Source organism: Malurus melanocephalus, unplaced genomic scaffold (assembly GCF_030028575.1).
Source record: "Malurus melanocephalus ecotype Western Australia unplaced genomic scaffold, MMel_1.1 scaffold_122, whole genome shotgun sequence".
Lineage (NCBI taxonomy): Eukaryota > Metazoa > Chordata > Aves > Passeriformes > Maluridae > Malurus > Malurus melanocephalus.
In genome coordinates this window covers 116285-136354 of record NW_026623354.1, presented here as the reverse complement: position 1 = coordinate 136354, position 20070 = coordinate 116285, and the positions used below count along the sequence as shown (strand labels likewise).

Genomic DNA, 20070 nt, shown 5'->3' with positions numbered 1-20070 from the left:
GCATAATCTGCATAAGGACCCAAACAAGAAGGGTGCTTTAACAYAGCAGTATCTGAGAGAGATGACTGATTTTCATTCCTTCTGTTTCTAGATTGCCTACAARAAAGGTTTTGAGGAGAGCAAGGCCCACTTCCATCTGCCTATGGATATGATCAACCTGAGGCACGCTAAGAAGGCTCAGGCACTTGCCAGTGACTTGGATTACAGAACCAGACTCCATGAGTACACTGTGCTTCCAGAAGATATGAAAACCAAGTGGGCAAGAAGGGCCTATGATCTGCAGAGTGATGTAAGATGATGTACACTCAACTTAGCTGCTAAAAACAGCATAAATGCTTAGAGCTTTTCCATTTGATGCTGATTCTCATTTCATATGAACACTGATTGCACTATGGCTTTTAAAAATGTCATTGCAATGGCTTTAAAACTGGAAAGGGTGCACATGTTCACTTGCAAACATTATACTTGTCTTCCCTGTGCTAATAAATGTGATTTTCCTCTGCAGCTCCAGTACAGGGCCGATCTGACATGGATGAAAGGAGCTGGATGTATCACAGAAGGAAGTCTTAATATACAACAAGCCAAAAAGGCAGGAGATTTAGTCAGTGAGGTAAGCAAAGTGCTCAGGCTTCTGTCTCTTGTTTGTTCAAAGGATCATGCTCACTTACATTATGTGGAATAGGTAAGGAATTCCTGACGAGGAATATCTGAGAAATGGAAAAACAGTGGACATGATTTGGTTATTCTATAGTTTAGAAGATACTGGATTAGAGATTAAAATTATGTTTTCCCTTTATATAATTATGTTACCAAAATAATCTGTGAGGTAGAAGTCCCCCCAGTTGTCCTTCCACCTCTTTCCATTCACTTGCCCATTTTGCAGAGCAGCATTGAATTTCCATTGAGTTTTAAATGCTACGTGAAGTACATGGAGGCTTTAAGGAACAGTACTAAAAAATGAGATGTTTGTTAGCCATGTTTGAAAATTTCCTCACCCCTTGGCAAGGGGCTGTGACTTTACTGGCAGTGTCAGCTTTTCCTGCTTTTCATTGCTTTTGTTTTATTAATTCATGTCTTCGCACTGCCATTAATCTCATGGAAGTAAACTTCCTCAGCTTCTTAGCTATGGTTGAGCAGTCTCACTAGTGCTAGRAAAACTAGAGAGCAGAGAGAAGAATAAATTAGAGGAAGTTTGACAAGAAGGATAAAATCCCACTTWGTTCTGGAAGGAGGATCGGAAGCCAGTTAGTTACTGGTGATCACACTCTCTGACACCTTGGGCCTCTGACATCCTCTCACTACTCCCACAAGGGGAAAAARTACATCTTAGAAACAAAAGAAGAGCAGCTACCTCAGATCTGGTGTCTTGCTAGGGATAGATGACACCTGCTTCTGGGCTGTGCTGTGGTAATAATCGCTTCCACAAATATTTAATCCATAATGATCTGCCTTTTCATTGCAGTGCTGTGCAAGGCCAAGAGACGGCTGACAGTCACTTAAACTGGAGGCTGGTGGATATTATTTTAGAGATCTCTATTGCCATACAAAGCCTGGTGTTTTGTCATTTCTTTGCAGGATGTCACTACATTGTGTTCCGTGCAATGTGACAAAACATGCTGTTTTTAATCTGCCTCCCTCCCTTCCAGGTTTCTAAAATAAAGCGATGAGCACCTCTTTGAAGTGCTGCATGCTTTTTTAACTTCTATTTTGTGTTCCCCTAGCAGAGACACASTGTAAACTGATCTGTTCACCCATCAGTTCAAACAGAAGGATTTCTCTCCTGAAATGCCAGATAATGAAAAAAAAGCATTTAAACCCTTTCTAGGTGGAATGCCCCACTTCATGACTGAACTGTTAGARCAAGAATTAAACTAAAGCATATAAGAAGTGTTTGCTTGGTCTCCCCTATCACACTGTGGTCTTGAAACAGAGTCCTTCATTTCCTTGTGATATCTCAAAAAAAGAAAGGATGCTTAGCTCACTCTCAAATGAGTGGTGCAAAAGGCTTAGGCAAAGACGTTAATTCAAAACACACCTGCTCTAAAGCCTGATGAAGTAAATTAAAGTTTTCCATTCACTTTTGTGTGTTTCAGATGTAAAACAAAATGTAAAATGCAGTGAAACTATGGACAGTCTTATTTACCAAACTAAAAATTTAGTGGCTATGCACAATTGTCCATTCATATGGATTTTATATAAAATGAGACAACAAAACTGACTGTGTGGCTTAAATCAGGACTCAAGAGAGCTAAGTCATACCCTGGCTGAGAATGCCACTCACTGGTGTGCAGCCAGCCAGCAGTCTTGTAAGATATGTAGAAAGTACATCTGGCACCAAAGAGGTATCCATCCATGCCTGCAGGGTCAGAAACATTTGCCACATACTTACACTGCCTTTCTTTCCTCAAAATACCAGCACTGGGCAGTGCTTGGAAGCTTATTTTGCTGACACCTGTGCTAAACCTGTCTTGGGAATTTGCAGGGCACTTCTTCCTCTATGACATGTATTTTTTAAAAGTGWTACATTTTTGAGGGAGGGCAAGTACTGTAGAAAATTTTGTGTAACTTGCTYTAATTTGCTGTAGAAAAAGTACAGGCAGAAGGCTGATGCTCTGAAGTTCACCAGTGTGGCTGACAGTTCTCAGATCAAGCATGCCAAGAAAAGCCAGGAACTTCAAAGTGATGTGAGTACTTGACTGAATTTGTCTCTTTGCAAGCATCTTAGGCATAATGTGGTCATTTCTGACATGTGTACAGTGGTGTGATGGTGAGAGAGCCCCCAGTCATGAAACCTTTCAATTTATAAAGTTTCATCAGATTTATTCTAAGGGGTTTTGTTTATTTGATTAATTCTCTCCTTAAATTCTTTGAACTAGAAGAACAGCAACAAAAACCAATCACCATCTCTTTTCTGTGGGATGTAAGAAATATAACACTTTGGGAAATGGATCATATTTTCATAGTTTTTCAACAGCTCCTCCAAGAAATTCATGGCTAAAGCAGAGCAGTTCCTTTTTCTGTTGTAGCCCTGGGATATAAAATGGAGATGATTGCTCCTTGGATCATCAAAGGTCCTTGATGTTTTCATTCAAAGTTGGAATGTTAGTCCTCACTGGAGTATTGTGTCAGCAATTACATTTAGGTCACAAATGTTCTCTGCAGATTCAATTGCTCAGTGTTCTTCATTTCATGCCTAGAACTCCCTGTTTCTATGTTGTGCTAAAGACTTTTATTCTACCTAAGTCTTTAATAATAAACCAAAGTTGTACCCAAGTAGTTGCAGTTTAACGTTGGATTCATATGATTTTGCATAGATTTTTGTATAGAGTACGGATTKCTATCAACTTTATAGCTAGCTAACTTAAGGAAAGAAAATTAAAATATCGTGATTCATGTATTTTTTCGCAGTTTCCTTGAAATTTAACCATGAGTAGTTTGGCCAACCTGACTCCGTAGGTCAGTTTTCAAAGCAATATTTAACAAAAAAATTCTAGGTGGCAAAGAATAACTCACCGAATAAGTTAGCCCTAACAAATCCTTGAATATTTGAGGTGTTTTATTAACGTTAATGTGGACTGCTGCTTGTTGACCATGCTTTGCTTTCTGTGGACAGGTTGCCTACAGGTCAGGGAAAGAGCAGTTTCTCCATCAGTACACCATCAGCAAAGATGACCCTGTCTTCATGCTGGCCAAAGCAAATGCTGCCAATATCAGCGAGGTACTGTGTGATTCCTCACTCCTGGGCATAGTTTCAGCTGCTGTTGAAATATTTGTTTTGTAGGTAAAAATTAGGTTCTTTTTCTGAGCAGGTCCTCATGTTTTAGATGTAAAAACTCCAAATTTAATTACGTGCTCCTAATAAATACTAGTCACACCTGCTGTTCTGAAGACTTGCTTTTACAGTTTGATGCTGTGCCTTTTTCATGCTTCCAGCTGATTGTCACACTGACAGTTTCACTGGAACCAGTGAGACAATGGGATTGCAGTATCCACAGTTAAAAGATATAAGGAAAAACACCAAGATCTGATCTGTAGCCATGTGGTTTCTGGRCATGGAGTGTAGGAGGGACTCGTTATTTGAGAGCTTTCACTGTGTCTATAGAACAAATAGAATGGACTAAAACCAATAAAGAAACTGTGTTGTTGTCATCTCTTTAGAAACTCTACAGGAGTAGCTGGGAGAAGCAGAAGGAAAAAGGATTTGTGCTTCGTCTGGATGCTTTGTCATTCTTGACAGCTAAGGCAAAGAGGGATCTGGCAAGTGATGTGAGTATGGTCTCCATCAGCCTCCTTTGTTCCTAAGACTGCTGACAGTCCAGGTTGCTGCTAGTGTTGGGGATGTGTCACATATGTCTCAGTGCCCTGAGCCACCCTCRCTCCATTCGTGCTAAGGAGCGATGAGGAGTTGTCTGCGTGATTGGCATTCTGTAATTAGTCAGAAGGTTTGCTCTGAGCAATTCAGAGCTTTTCCCTGCATGCTGGCTGTGTTTTCCTATTCTCATWTTAACCTGAGGGTGAATTTTAGAGCTCAAAATGAAGTGGAAATCTCCTGTGAAACATCATAACTTAATCTCTCTATGCCTGGCCAGAAAATCTCGAAAGAACCTTCTGACCTCAGTGCCTGGAGAATGTTGTTTTTCCTAGAGAGAATCAAAAAGAAAATATTTCTTAYGGGTTTTTGTGAACATAATATTATCAAGAAAGGGCTTATTCTTTATAGACACTAATTTCTAAGGCATTCCAGCTCTCTTTTGCAAATGATCTTCTTACTTGCTTGTATTGAGGTCTCAGCATGTCACAACACTGACAGACCATTGTTTTACTACCAGCAGAGCTGTCAGTTTGGCAGCTTGGATCATTTACTCTTGGTCTGTTTTTGTTCTTCACAGATTAAATATAAAGAAGGTTATGAGAAGATGAAGGGTAAGCTCATTGGAGTAAAAGCTGTGGARGAAGATTCACAGATGGCTCATTCCCTGCAAATGTCAAAGCTGCAGAGYGATCTGGAGTACAAGAAAGCCTTTGAGGACACAAAGAGTCAGTTCCAGATCCCCATGGATATGGTTAACCTTGTCCATGCCAAAAAGGCTCAGAATTTGGCCACAGATATAGGATACAAGACATCCCTCCATCAGTACACAGTGCTGCCTACKGACAGGAAAGTGGCGTGGGCCAAGTGGGCCTATGGATTGCAGAGTGATGTAAGTCCAGAACTTTGTGTGTTTCAACACCCTTTCATTCAGCCCATTCTCAGCCCCACTTAGGGCTGAGTTTCTTCAGACATTTATGCTTTTAATGCCATGACATCTTTATGCACCTAATTTTTCAGCTATTAAACAGTGAATATTTACATGGTAAATATTGACCACTTATTTCCTCAAGAGATATATTTAAATTGTGCAGCATTTTTGAGGAGGATTAGAACTCCCTTTATGAGCATGGCTTCTTCAAAGCCTACTTCAWATGTTAATAAAACACTAGGATTCCTATATGATCTACATTTATTTTTGTTTCCTAAAGTGCCAGGAGGTTAAATAATGTATGGTGATAAAATTGGTGATAAAATTCCATGTGGAGACCACATGTTCTGTAACCGTCAGATGAACTGTCTGATACTGTAAACAGTTACTCTAAGTAGACCTTCCACTCTGAGGTTTTAAGTCAGAWCTTTTCAAGGAGACTGAGATAGAAATGTGTACAGGTCTTGTTGAGGTACAGCTGCTGAAACTTTTCTGGCATTTTTTGAGAAACCCAACTTACAGTCAAGCATTTGAAGTTCAGTACTGTTGGTAGGAGAAATTTTGTGAGGAAAGTGAGAAGTACTCCTGTACTCTTCTTCCTTAAAACACATGGAAAAAGAAACAAAACAAAATGCTTTCCAGTAAAACAAACAGGTAGGGGTTGGGAAATGCTGTGCCATTTTCTTTTAAATGCAAGTCATGGATAATCTTTAAAAGAGTGCTCTATATACAATAAAACTGAATWTAGATTAAAAATTGCAAACAACAATAAGTTGTAGACCACTTTTAAAAATTACCTTGCAAAACATATTGCACAAGTGCTTGTGAGTCCTTACACTTCTCTTTCATTCTCTATAATTTTTTTGCTTTCCTTGCAACTATGCAATAGTGAATAAAACAAAAGCAGGCACTAATTTGACTTCATTGTTGTTCCTGAAATGTCTGAATCCTTTAATGGCATGTTAAGTGTATGAACACCAACAATAGGACTTTTTTTTTCCTTTGTCAGAACCGATACAGAGCAGATTTGAACTGGATGAAAGGAGCTGGATGGATAGCCACTGGGTCATTAAATGTGGAGCAGGCTAAGAAGGCAGGAGAACTCATTAGTGAGGTGAGATTTCATGACAGCATGTAACAGAATTTGCTGCATAATGCGTGCAAAATGTCTGTATAAAATTAAAATAATTTCCACTCAAAGGGGAGAGAAAAAGGCATACCACATGAAAGCCCTCAAAACCAGGGATAGGACTGGTAATTAGAGGGAAACCAGATACCAAACACATACCAGTAGGAGTCCATATAGCCTTTGCAAAAACAAAGTAGGTGACAAATGATATTATGAATAATAATGGCAATCAAACAGTGCTCAATTGCTACCCACTAACCTACCTTTTTAATGAAGCAAAACAGGAGAGATGATGAAAAGATGGAGTCATTGGACCCAGAACCTTCTTTTGTAGCAGACACACGTTCCTTCATGCTCGCTTTTCATATATATTCATGCTAGCTATTGAAATTCATATAGATATCTCTGTCTGTAGCTATCTATCAGCCCAAGYAGTTTTCATCCTTATTTCTCCCTATAACCAATATCACGTACAGGAGAAGGCAGACTCTAGAATCCTTTGTGCCTCTCCCACRAGGCCTTCAAGTGAAGTTCTGGTGGAAATGGTTAAAAGGTCCATAGTATTCTGCTTCTGTAATTTCAGAGGGTGTCTGACTGGCCAGATCCTTTGCTGTAGGAAACTGAATCCCGTGGCTTTTCAATAACTATGATGCAGGAATCAYGTGTCTATTCACTCTGCAATGTCTCAGAAAAATAGTCATCCTTTCACAACTGACTGATTGCTAACACTATCTTTTACCCCGTGCAATCATCCATTGTGGAGAAGGATGACTTTTTTAGGCACAATTAATGAGATTCCATTTGGATGTTGTAGCGGTGAAAACAGCTGAGTAGAAATTTGACCCCTTAGTTTGTTCATCTCAATGTTTTTGTGAGTACTAAGTAATGTTATGTTGATATGAACCCTGTCCTTTCTTAAATCTACACAGCAGTTAGACTTTCTAATGTTGCTAAAAAACAGCTGCCAGAATATAATTTCTAGCAATTTTATACAGAGATGTTCTGGTTAAATCTGTTCTGACTCTAAACCTGATCAAGACAAGGCATAAAYCACTTTTGTCCCTAGTTAATAAGATTGCTCATTTTTAAGGTATTACTCTCTGAAGCCAAAACATTACTTCCAAGCTCATACTACTTAATAGTGCTTATGTGTTTTACATTGGTATTTTTTGTCTTCAAAAGGTCATGATATTGCTTCAAGTAAACTTCTGTGTATCACAACTCACTTTAAAGGAAAATGACAAGCCATGAGTTCATCTCAGACATTTGGAAAATTATGTGTGTGCAATTTGGAGGAGTGATAAGGGTATTGATAGATTTAAGACAACTCATGCAGGAAGGGAAGCTTGTAGTGACCTGGCTATATGGAAAAAATGTCATTTTTCCATCAAACTTCCCACACCTTAATAATGTGAATATAACAAGACCTCTCAGAACCTACTATGGGTCCTTAGCAGCAAGCAAAATTAATATCATTATCTAGAAGATGTGCTATAAGAATTAGATACAGTGTCAATGGSTGCACAGATTTGCTGCAGGTCTGARGAAGTAACCTAAACCCATAAACAATAAGTKAAATAATTGCCATTTATAACACACTACAGTTGTATATAATTTCTTGCTTAAAGAAACTATAAATTAAAAATGCATTCAATCATACTCTATTTGAAGTAAAGTAAAAAAAAAAAAGATTTTAATATCCTGCGTTCTGGAGTATTTACGTAAGCTGAACCTGATCTTGAAATATTTTCCTTATATTTCAAGATTAATATTAATTGGCAAAAGGTTATTGTTAAATTGAAACAAATATTAATCTGAAAGTACCTAGGACATAAAGATGAGGAAAGAGGAATAATAATTATGTTCACAAATTCACTCTAATCTCCAGCAACCTATGATTTTTCTCTTTCAAATAGCATGAAAGAGCAGCACAAAATTCACAGCTTTGATCTTTTTCTGCTCAACAGAAGAAGTACCGTCAGCATCCATATGCTTTGAAGTTTACCAGTATTAAAGACACTCCTGAGATGATCCAGGCTAGAATTAGTTATAACCAGGCTGTGGATGTAAGTTATAATGTATATACATTATGATTATAAGAGTGGTATCCTCTTTGAACGACCTGATTGAAGCACTGGCTTTCTCTCTCTTTCTTTCTCTGAGATTATCCATGGGAACCATGAAACTTCTGTATTCTGGTGTGGTACATCCCACAAAGAGCATTTTTCTAACTTGGATTGGGAAGTCATAGGGATCCCACCAAAATGAACGGGATTTTCGCACAGAAAGCGCTTTCTGTCCCATTTATTTTCAGAAGTAAAAATTAGGACTAAGACTGACCTTTGACCTTTAAAGAATTTTGGCCTTTTGCTATTCATTGAGGAAGAGCACCTTTGGGGTTCTTTCCTCTTTTCAAACAGATCTTTCAAATTTCAGTTTCTGCATATTCTTTGGAAAAAAAATGTAAGGCAGCATGACAAGGAAGAAAAAATAAATTATTTCAAGCTGTCATCCTGCTGAGAGAGAAATCCAGGAGGGGAAACCTTAAAGGGAAGAATTGAGGCTGTTTGGTGTTTAAACATGTTTATTTTTAATAGAAGAGCGATTTAAAAATATTGTAGACTTAACTGGGATAATACAGAAGTGAATAATAAGCAAAAGTCACTCAAAAAAGACAAGTYTCAAACATGAGAGGATGTTTTATTGTGAAAATAGATATTTTTAAAGTGAAGGGGAAGATGAAAGACTTTGTGTAAAACACATGCTATTGTAATACTTTTGGTGTCTGTGCCTTTGGTTTAATTAATAAGATCCAAAAGGCTTACATCTCAGTCAGGATAAATATAARTCATTTTGTTCCACTGAGCCACAGTCAAAATCAGTCTGGTGCTCTACTTCTTCACACATGGAGTTCTCATTAATTTTCCTCTTATAGAGCTGCAATACAGGTGGGCCCAGCTGCTGAAAAAGTGTCAGTGGTGAGGTGGAGGGGTTTATTCTWATTTGGAGGGTCTGGAACTCTCCTGCAGGAATAATAGCCTGGAAAGTCAGGTGGTCCAGACACAGGTCATACTTAGGGCCAAAAAATATGGTGTCTGTCTGTGCCCATGTGAAAGTTATGGTGTCAATGTTAGAAGAAACTAGAATGGGAAAGAAAAAAATTTGAAAGAGAACTCTGCACAGCCATTGCAGGGGAAGGTCCAGTTCCAGCTCATTGCATAGAACTGCTCTCACCTGTCTGCAGACATCTGAGAATTATCTGGTCCTGAGCCAGCCCTGTGTTCTTCCTCCAAGGGCTGGTGTGAGACACAGACACCCCTTTTATTATGGAATAAGTCACCTTCTGAGGTTTTTAAATATTTTCCCATTGACTATTGAGCACCCCCTTGCAATTAACTATGGAAATAAATTTGGAGTAATTGCACAGATAACTACCATCCTATTTATCTGCTAAAATTAAACTCCTTTAAAGAAAGGTGTTTGGGGAACCTAAACWCCCCAGATTTCAGTTGAATTTCAAAGTATTGGTGGGCCACTCATTGCTGCACATCCTTAATGACTACTGATTCTCCTTCTCCCTACTCACAGATGTTAGAAGTTTTATCAAATCAATATTCAAATATCTGAATTTTCATATACATTGATTTACACACTCAAAACTTCAAGGAGCTCTTCTGTAGCATACTCTAGCTGATAAGTGTATCACACCCCCAAAGCCTTTTGAATAATTTTGACTGATACAATTACCTGTATTTATTAATGCCTCTCTTGCTTTTCTGTAGTGCTTGCTTTCCATAAACCTAAGTGTTAATGTTTTTGTTTGAATTAATGATTGAATGTGTCATGAATACTTGCTACTGAAATTCATCTCTGTTTGCAGAGGCTGTACAAGGAGCATGGAGAGAGTATGAAGCACCAGTATACGCCAACGACAGATCTTCCTGAAATCCTTCAGGCCAAATTAAATGCTATGAACATCAGTGAGGTATAAACGTGACCTCTAATATTTTAAAGAAAAGTAGAAAAGCTGATAGTGCTTTGCTGTTTGTTCAAAACAGGAAATCATAGTAAATTTCTTTCCTTTCCCCAGTATATGATCATTCCATGGTCTAAGTATTTCTGAARTAATATGGGAAATCAAACTTCACCTACATTAGAAAGATAAAGGATGAGCAAATACACTTTTGTAATGGACATTTATCTTGTGGTAACTCCCATTTACATTGACAGTTTCATTTGYATTTTCYCTCTGCATTASAATAGGATGAAACTAATGTGGTAAYATTTCTAGAATCTCAAAAATGCTGCAATGTCAACCTTCTGAACAGCAACTCTTCTTTATTTCTGTTCCATATTTCCTAGGCTCGTTACAAGGAGTCCTGGAGGAGGATGAAAGATGGTGGCTATCAACTGAAGCTGGATGCCATCCCCTTCCAGGCAGCAAAGGCCTCAGGAGAAATAATAAGTGATGTACGTGTACTTATGTCCTACTGGAAAATAGCAGCAATATCAGTCACTCCAGACTGCATCTGCTCTGCTGAGTGACTCTTGATGGAAGCAGCATGTCCAGCCAGCTCTACATCTGGGACACATCTGGCCTTGGACTAGTTGGTGATGCTTTTGGAGGTGTTATTGGTAAATAAGCACAGGAAGGTTTGTGAAAGCAAGCATCAATCAGCAAACCTGAGCAGTTTACCAGCTATGGTGACTRGACAGTCACAGGAATTGCAGTTGGGTGAGAGTTTCCTAAACTAAATGTTTATTCAGATTTATATACTGAGATTTTTATACTACATATTGTCAGTCATTTTATTATGAAACCCCTTTTATTCAGGTTTTAACAGCTGGACTAATACTTCACTCCTATTCACATTTCTATTCCTGCTTCCTTTTTAGCACAARTATAAGGAGGCATTTCAGAAAATGAAAGGGCAGATGGCTGGCTCCTGTGGCCTGGATGGTGACATTCGGATTGCTCATTCTGTCCGTGCAACATCTCTGCAGAGTGATGTAAGTACAACAAAGAAGGTGGAGACATTCTGAATTGGTGTCCTAACTATGAGCAGCTCCTCATGGAAGATGCACGTAGCTGTGGACTAGCTGTGGAATAGCCTACTTATTTAAAACTTAGGGCTTTCTGTCCCACTTTTCAGATCTTTTAATATAATCATATTCTTGCCATTCTTCTATGTTCTTTACAGTAGCATTAATTTGACAGYAGAGGAAGCCTGTGTTCTTGCACACTCCCCTTCTTCATGCCACTGCTGCCTAGCACAGAGTATTCTACTCTGTGAAAGTATCACTCAGAGGCTGATCTAATTGAGAATTTGCACTGGTCTTTGTACAGAAGTAAATTAAATTAGGTAGAGATACGAAGTTATTCAGTGTTTATTTTCAATTTATGGTTTTTCTGAAAGACTAAGGGATGAAGGAGTTTATGGAATTTCAAGTTGGACTTTTTGGTTAGGGAATGTTCCCGCCTGGTTTTGAGGTGTCCTAAGAATCACATAATGTGTTGTTTGCCTGTAAGAAATGTAATTAGTGTATTTTGAAGACTGTGTCTTGACCCAGAAAGTAGTGAAATATATGGGAGAGCATTCATGGTTCTCAAAGRTGCTGATCTTGTACTGATGGCATGCTTAGACATGCAGGTAATAGTGTGTGATGATTCAACCATCTGTCAGGTTACTCTGAGTCAGTTGATGACCATCAATAACTCTGGATGTTCATTATCCCGATGAACAGCCTGAACATCTCAAATTTGCATAATCTGATTAGGATATATCATGTAAAAACTTCTTTGAAGATTTCTACACCTTTCTTTTCCTGGACAGAGAAAAGAAATGAAAAAAAAAATGAAAAACCCCATCACTAAATATTGCTTTTAAACTAAGAAATGAAACTGGCCAAATCAACAAATATTTTGACTGAGGATTTGTACTAATTCTAATACAAATAAGGCTGTTGGCTTTTTTTTTTTTTTTTTTTTTTTTGCCCCTCAGGGAGTATCTTACCCTTTTTGTGACACTTTCTAAAAATGCAGTGAATTAGGACTTCTCTTGCCAATTTGGCAACTTTATAGATTGAATGTATCCAGTTTCAACAACTAACTAACTAACAAACTAAATAAATAAATAATCTCATCTTAATTGAATGTAATGCAGATGGCTATTTTTTTGATAAAGAATAAACTGTCATATATATATTAATTAAAATTATTGATCTTTAACAGTATAGTTAAACAATTTAGGGAACTTACTTCTAAAAGGAATAATTTATACTGCRAAATGGAAGAAATATGAAGAATGTCTCTTCTGACCAAAACCTGAATTTTAATTTCTTTGCTGTGGCATCTAACTGATCTGTTTCTCATTTGATAGGTGAAATACAAGCAAGGTTTTGAGGAYACAAGGTCTCACTTCCACCTGCCCCTGGATATGATCCACCTTGTCCATGCCAGGAGGGCRCAGTCTCTGGTCAGTGAGCAGGACTACAGGCAGCTGCTGCACCAGTACACGGCCCTGGCTGACGATGTGAGGCTGCGCTGCGCCAAGAACGCCTACAAACTGCAGAGTGAGGTAACTGCAAAGAGTCCAGGGATATTCCCCTGTTGGTTCTGCTGCAGGAAAGTCCTGTTCCAACTTGTGGCAGCTAACAGGATGTGTTTGAGCAGCAGCTGAGGGATAAACAGTGGCTGTTCCACCTTGTCTCGTTCCTACACATAATCGTTTATCTTATCACAATGTGTGTGATCACACTGCACCGAGAGAAAAAGTTTAGTAATCTTTGATGGTTGGTTAGAAAAAGTTTTGCAAGTGAGGATGGTTGGACAGTTGGTAAAAATACCATTTTTAAGGTCTTGCTAACTGTACAAACCCTTTACCAACTGGTATTCACAACTTGGTTYGCATCTGGGTAAAATTCATGTGTAYTTTCACAAGAAAGATGCCTGTTGTTAAAAATTTGATTTGTAGGACACCTATAAGCTCTGGCCCAAGACATACCCACCCTTCTGAGAAGGGTGAGCTTAGCTCCCTRCRTAGTCTTGAGTAAAATTATCTGTAYAATGACTTCTAATTCTGTAGGCACAGCCTTGAGCAAAGGACTTATCAAAAATTGCATTGCCCCTGCAGACCTAAGGAGGGGTTTTATCTCAAAAACATGCCTGGCCACAAAATGCTACTGTACRTCAGTTAAACATTTTCAGCCAACAGTCTTAGAGATGGCAGACTGTGTCTGAACACATGCAATGTCAGATGCCAGTTGCACTGAATTTGGGTGAAACACACATGATCAGAGATTCTGAAGGAGGTTTCCACCCATCTCTCTCCTCATCCTTCTCATTATTAAATGAAATAATATTGTTTTAATGTATTTATCAATAACCTATTGGTAATTTCTGAAAAATTGATATTTACAGTTAGTCACTGCTAGGTTTGGTGGTCTGGAAAATATTTTAATGAAGTGTATGCTGTGGSTCAGTGTTATTTTTCCTTAGTGTTCCTTGCTTACATTATGACCATTCAGAACTGTTAAAAATTRAGGCTATTTTGTCTGCAGTTTCTCTTACTTAAAAGCTACTAGCTTATATTTAAAGATATTTTCTTATGTTTATAAAACTCATCTTATTTTATGTGTATTWATAAATCAATACTATCTACCTGTGATTTATGTATTGTGTATGAAGAAAATTCATGTACCTAGAAAAGGTTTTTTTCAAGATTACCAATAGAAAACAGGAGTTGAAACATCATTTGTTGTTCATGAGGCTCAGTAGCCCTCAGAATCTGTGCTGTGGATCTGTCAGGGCTGTATGCACACAGGCACAATCCACAAACACAACATCTTTGGGCAATGTGTACGAACTCTCTGTGGTAGATACTAATTTTAATGGATTTATTGTGTATTTTTGGTGAGTAAATATAGGGCATCTCAAATGCAAACTCGTAATTACTTCTGCTTGGTTTTCCTTAGAATTTATATCGGTCTGACATGAACTTTATGCGAGGTGTTGGATGTATTACTCCAGGGGCCCTGGAGATTGAAGGAAGGAAGAAAGCTTCTGAACTCATCAGCGAGGTAACAAAAGAGGGGCTTGATTTCTCCACTGTGAACAAGACTCTGCCAGATGTCTTTCTATTAGACTGGGCTGGCAAAGTGACTCACTGGATAATGCCAGACTCCCTCCCCTTGCGTTTGATCATTCCGCTCGTGTCCTAACTGCAGATGGGTGAACCTGATGGAGTTACAGGCTTTGCAAAACTTTGCTAACTTTTTGTGCAAATMTTTTCTCCTGTGTTTCAGACCCAGGAGRTGGTTATTTYATTTTATTTATTTTAGAAGAAAAAWGGGCTTTTTCRACTAAGGATRAGGCTGYGCCTATCTGTAATAAGTACCTGATMGKATTTCTCCAAAATTAGGATGAGCTGTGTGATGCCCAGTACATTACACTRTYCTCAGTTCTRCYTCTGCTTTACAGTYTGTTTTTCACAGTCTCTTCTAGCTTCAGGTCTTGGATATTTTGCCCATATTCACATAGATATGAAATGAGGAAAAAATAAGAATTGTGTTCTAGGGAACAGATCCCTGCTTGGAGTGATCTTGCAGTTGTTTCATTCATAATTCTGACATAGGGTCACAGGCCAGGTGAAACTTTGTTTTTCTCACAAAAAAAGTTTAGTGGGCTTATGCAACTCCTTCTCTCTTTGGGCTTTATTGCCTTTGCTGTAATTCCATTACCCAGGGTTAATGACAACAAGGGGTGAAATAACCTCATTACTGTTTTCAGCATATTCAACACAGCACCACTTTTTTTTTATTTCACACCTTCTTCCTTATTTAATTTTCATTTCCCCTGTTAAACTTGAATGTATCTAATTCAAAATAGCGGAAGGTAAATTAGTCTAAGAATTAATAGATAAACTGGAGTTTTAAGCACAAGAAGCAGTACTAGGCCACTGGAATTAGAGAAAGTCCCTTACCTGACAAGACAATTTACTTACGCTGTTCATTTTTCTTTGTGTGTGAACTCAGAGTAAATATCGTCAGCAGCCACATTCCTTCAAGTACACATCGGTGACAGACTCTCCTGGCCTCCTTCATGCAAAATTCAGCAATATGATTGCTAATGAGGTAGGCTCTCCTAACGTGAATCAGAAAATATGCTTTTCAAAATGCAGCAAGCTGGGGATGGAGAAGTGGGAAAGAGAAAACCCTGTTCTGAAAGCAAAATGCACAAAATGCACAAAAAAATAGTGCAAGCATYCCTGATTTGTGCTTTTTCACAATTAAATCACTTTTTTTCTTTTTTTGTTTCCAAACATTTAATACTCTTTTCAATTCAATCTCTTTCCAAAAGCTTWCACAGTATTCACACAACAGAGTTCCATTATCAAGTTGGTTTTTTTGCTTGAAACAGAGACTCAAAAATCAGGATTGTGGAGTGTTCTAGAGGGAGCTCATTTGCATAGTATGATCCATTTTTGAGGACTCCTAAAAAAGAATCTCTTTTCAAAATTCTGAAAAAACAAGCCAAAACCTATAGAAAAATTATCAAAATCATATAAAATAACATGAAGGAAAAGTTCAAGCTAGAAAATATACCCAGTGTCCCAGAAATGCTTGCCCTTTTAACACACCTTCATCATGCCTTTAACATTCTTAGGTCTGATTTTGCCCTGCTGGGAATGTAACAATGTCAGGTTAAGAATGTAGTGGCTTGGCATCATCATATATTTATAAAAATTAATGTATTTGTTCTTTATGCCCAACAAAAGCCCCACATCTTTTATGCCCAGAAAAAAAAAACCCCAACTTTGCCTCAGCGGTGGTGCACTTATAGCTGTTTTCTGTGATGGCTGACTCCAGTTGTCATAATCATTAACAACTTAAGTTCTGCYGTTGTGTTATTGGAACAATAGAGAAAATTAATTTCAGTTGTCCCTTTGATCTCTTTCCCAGCGCCTGTACAAAGCAGCAGGAGAGGACAGTCGGCATCACTACACACCAACACTGGGTCTGCCCGAGTTTACACGGGCGAGAATAAAYGCAGCCAACCTCAGCGATGTAAGAATTTGTTCTGCATTTCTTACAACTTGTTTCACATGCAGGATGAATTGTGCAGKGGCAAGGAAGATGGATAAGCAGAGGAAATTTGAGGTTTATTCTATTTATGCTTTCCCTGATTTGATTGTAATGATATTTATCTCCGTTAGCATATATACGGTTGTGAGTAAATTAAATCTACATAAAGAACGAGACATGTTTTGTCTGAGCTACTAGGATTTCCCAAAGATAATTTAAAAAAAAAATCCTTTGATTATAAAGAATGAGACTGTAACACAGAATAACAAATGAAAGATGGTTCCTTTGTTTGTTCCTTTGAGCATTTAAAAGTGAAACAGCAGTCTACATGTGCCTTTCCTACTTTAGGCGAAATACAGAGAATCTTGGCATAATCTACGTGCTCAAGGCTACAAGCTGACAATGGAAGCGCTCCCGTTCCAGACTGCCAGGGCCTCCAGAGAAATTGCCAGTGATGTGAGTTGAATGATTCAACCTCCCTTCTTGCCTAATTTCTGTTAACTTCATGTAAAACAATGTCTAAAGCAGATTTTACTGAATTAAAGCAACTCCATAACCATGTGAGACAAGTGTGAGACAGAATATATTACTTATGAATGAGATTCTTTGTGTGAATTAGGAAAAAAAGAGAAGAGGAAGAATCGCTGCTAATCGGGAACCAAGCCAGGTTAAACATCTCCCAGTGGGAAATAGCAAATGAATTAAAGTATTTGCAAACAGAAAAAAAAATGAGATTCTGCTCATTTTCAGCCTTTTAGCTCCTCATATTATAAAGTGCCCACAAAYTCTGTCCATCCTCTTTTGAACGGATTTTTTGAAGTGTTTAGTGCTTCCAAATTGAAATGAAGTCAGAAGCTGAGGGTTCTTTTAATCCCCAAAAATCAGGAGTTGCCTGTCTGATTAGGAAGTGAAAACCAAGGCAGGTTCCAGTAAATATGTACCCCCTTTAACTTCTGAAACAGAGGAAACAAATCATCTTATCTTTAGAAATATCCTTTCATTTGGATTGTTGTATGCAMAACACTSAGACATGGYGGTATCYATTTCYCAGAAWGCCTAAATTCATCCYTCCCTCAYAAGAAATTAAATAAAGTCTATRAAGACCAGAAAAARTCTTMATTTTATGCAGTACTTAGWKKMWKMMWCTATCTCTAATGTRATAAAATATGAATATATTTCACATGKGTTTGTTTAATGAAGAAACCATTTCTAGTTGTAAATTATAATATATACTTAACCATATTTTGCAGAGTGCTTTTGGTTACAGCTTCAGATCTGCTCTAGAGGGTACAAGTCCATAATAGAATTACATCCACTTACAACAGATCTGAATTTGGCCCTTCATCTTGGAAGCACTTTATAAACATTAGATGCTGTAATTTAATCCCCACAACTCTCTTGTGTGGTAGATAAGTGTTATTATCCCATTTCAACTACATTATGAACTCTTCAGGGCCCAGGCCTTCCCTTTAAAGTTCTAAGCACCCTGTTGATGTTGTATAAATAAGCATTATCATCATCATCACTATTTCACAGAGAGGATAAATGCAAGATCACAGGGAGAGTCATAGTCCCAGCTAAGATGAGAATGAGGGGTTGCTGGTTCTTATTCTTTCCAGGAAAACTGAATTTACTCTTTAAAATAGCTGGGTGGCATTTGCAAATCTGAAGGCTACAGAGTGCATGGTGTTTCGCTTTTGTATAGATTTTTTTTTCTTCTGTCTTTTGTTTGTTTCTCTTATGTTCCCATTCCTAGCAATGRAAATAAAATCTCAGAGAGATAATAAAAATACATGATTTGAGGTTAAACATGATCAATGCTTTCGGCATATTCAGAAAATGCATTGAGATGTGCTTCACTTTAATGTTGCAGCCTCTGTGGTATTTAAATTTGAGAGCAATGAAATAATCAAACAGTTGCCTTCTAGTGCTTCATACCTTGACTGGTTTTACAGAAAATATAGATGTGTTTCAGTAATTTGTCTTAACTTAATTAACTGGAATAGCTGGTCTAAGTTTGTCACATTTTCACTTTCACCCTTTTTTTTTTAATTTTTAGTACCAATACAAACACGATTTTGTRATGGAGAGAGGAAAACACATTGGTGCCAGGAGTGTTCTGGATGACTCCAGGCTGCTGCACTGCTTGCATGCTGCCAAATTACAGAGTGAACAGGAGTACAGGAAGGGATCCCAAGACGTGTGGTCTCAGTTCCACCTGCCCATGGACATGGTGAATCTCGTCCATGCCAGGAGAGCCCAGGCCTTAGCCAGTGATCAGGATTACAGAAAGATGCTCCATGAATTCACAGCCCTCCCAGAAGACATGAAGATGAAATGGGCCAAGAGAGCCCACATGCTACAGAGTGAGGTAAAATCTTCCTTTTGAGTTCCACCAGGGTACTCCAGAGCCTGCCTACAGWGGGACAGAATAGGATACGAGTGAGAACCCCAGAACCTGGCTCTTTGCCTTCAGAACCCCAATTCAGAAATCCTTACAAGTGGTGATGATGGTTTTGTCTGATACCCTCACTGCCTGGCAGAGTCATGTTCAGCACACATGAGYTGATTGTCATGTCCTTTCACATGTAAGGGGGAACAAAAAATTGAAAAAAAAATGGACGATTGGCTTAAAGTCACACAGTGAGATACCATGACTGAGGGGAAGTCAGGATTGTTGGGATTGCAGGTACTTTACTGACTTTCGCTTTTTATTGGGTCTGCCTGATTTTCTTTAATAGATTAGGAGGTTGAAGTAAGCCTTTAATGTGAGTAAAAAAGGAGTAATGTGTCCTCCTAGAAATGGGGTTAACRAGGAACCATGAACCAGATAAAATAATTAGTATTCATGCCTTGAACTCACCTCATAAAATTATTTCAAAAGAGGTTCTTTTACGCCCAGTACAAACAGGTTATTACTTACTGCTTTGAGTCATACTAATTCACTCGTGGGGCCTTCTCTTGTAACTTGCATATGATACATTATTTAATTCCTGGTGGAACGAACAAATGCAAACAGTTTGGCTTTACGATCTGATATGTGCATGGCAAATGAAAAACCTCAAAATGTGAATATGAGCCAGGGAGTTTTTTTCAAAAAAAACCTAATAGCTGTGGATACAAAACTGATAGATAACGATTTTCATTTTTAACAGCATCGTTATAAATCAGACCTGAACTTCATGAAAGGAGTTGGTTGGATGGCTCTGAGATCTCCGCAGATAGAAAGTGTAAAGAAGGCTGGAGAGCTCATCAGTGAGGTAACTGATAAATCTTTCATGGGATAGCAAGTCTGTAGGAATTGTTTACCATCAAGGCTCCTCGTTACATGACACTTACGAATGTAGCTTATCATTTCCTTTTGATGTGGGAGCCTGTTTATACAAGGTGTAAGTTACCAAGAAGCAGTACGGGAGACGCAAGTCCACTGTGTGACACCTGCTGAATATTTTCCATTCCAAATGAAACACAGGAGTATGAGCAAAACATGTAGAAATAAATAAATGCAGTAAATTCCATTATGAAATTCTAAGCAGGTGGTTATGGAAGTTATATAGAAAGATACAGCACTGACAACCACACTGAAGGGGCATTTGCCTGCTCAGAATCATGCATTAA

At 38.2% G+C, this 20070-nt stretch overlaps 1 protein-coding gene across 1 annotated transcript in view; it reads left to right on the top strand.

Annotated features, from left to right (window-relative positions):
• Positions 1-20070, top strand: part of NRAP (nebulin related anchoring protein) — a 46391-nt gene that overhangs the window by 21283 nt on the left and 5038 nt on the right. Inside the window, exons 19-36 of the mRNA XM_057370254.1 lie at positions 92-289; positions 506-610; positions 2586-2684; positions 3614-3718; positions 4159-4266; positions 4890-5201; positions 6250-6354; positions 8337-8435; positions 10250-10354; positions 10732-10839; positions 11266-11379; positions 12750-12947; positions 14344-14448; positions 15403-15501; positions 16330-16434; positions 16801-16908; positions 18512-18823; positions 19608-19712. Coding sequence (XP_057226237.1) covers positions 92-289; positions 506-610; positions 2586-2684; positions 3614-3718; positions 4159-4266; positions 4890-5201; positions 6250-6354; positions 8337-8435; positions 10250-10354; positions 10732-10839; positions 11266-11379; positions 12750-12947; positions 14344-14448; positions 15403-15501; positions 16330-16434; positions 16801-16908; positions 18512-18823; positions 19608-19712 — 2490 coding nt within the window. The remainder of the gene's footprint in view (positions 1-91; positions 290-505; positions 611-2585; positions 2685-3613; positions 3719-4158; positions 4267-4889; positions 5202-6249; positions 6355-8336; positions 8436-10249; positions 10355-10731; positions 10840-11265; positions 11380-12749; positions 12948-14343; positions 14449-15402; positions 15502-16329; positions 16435-16800; positions 16909-18511; positions 18824-19607; positions 19713-20070) is intronic.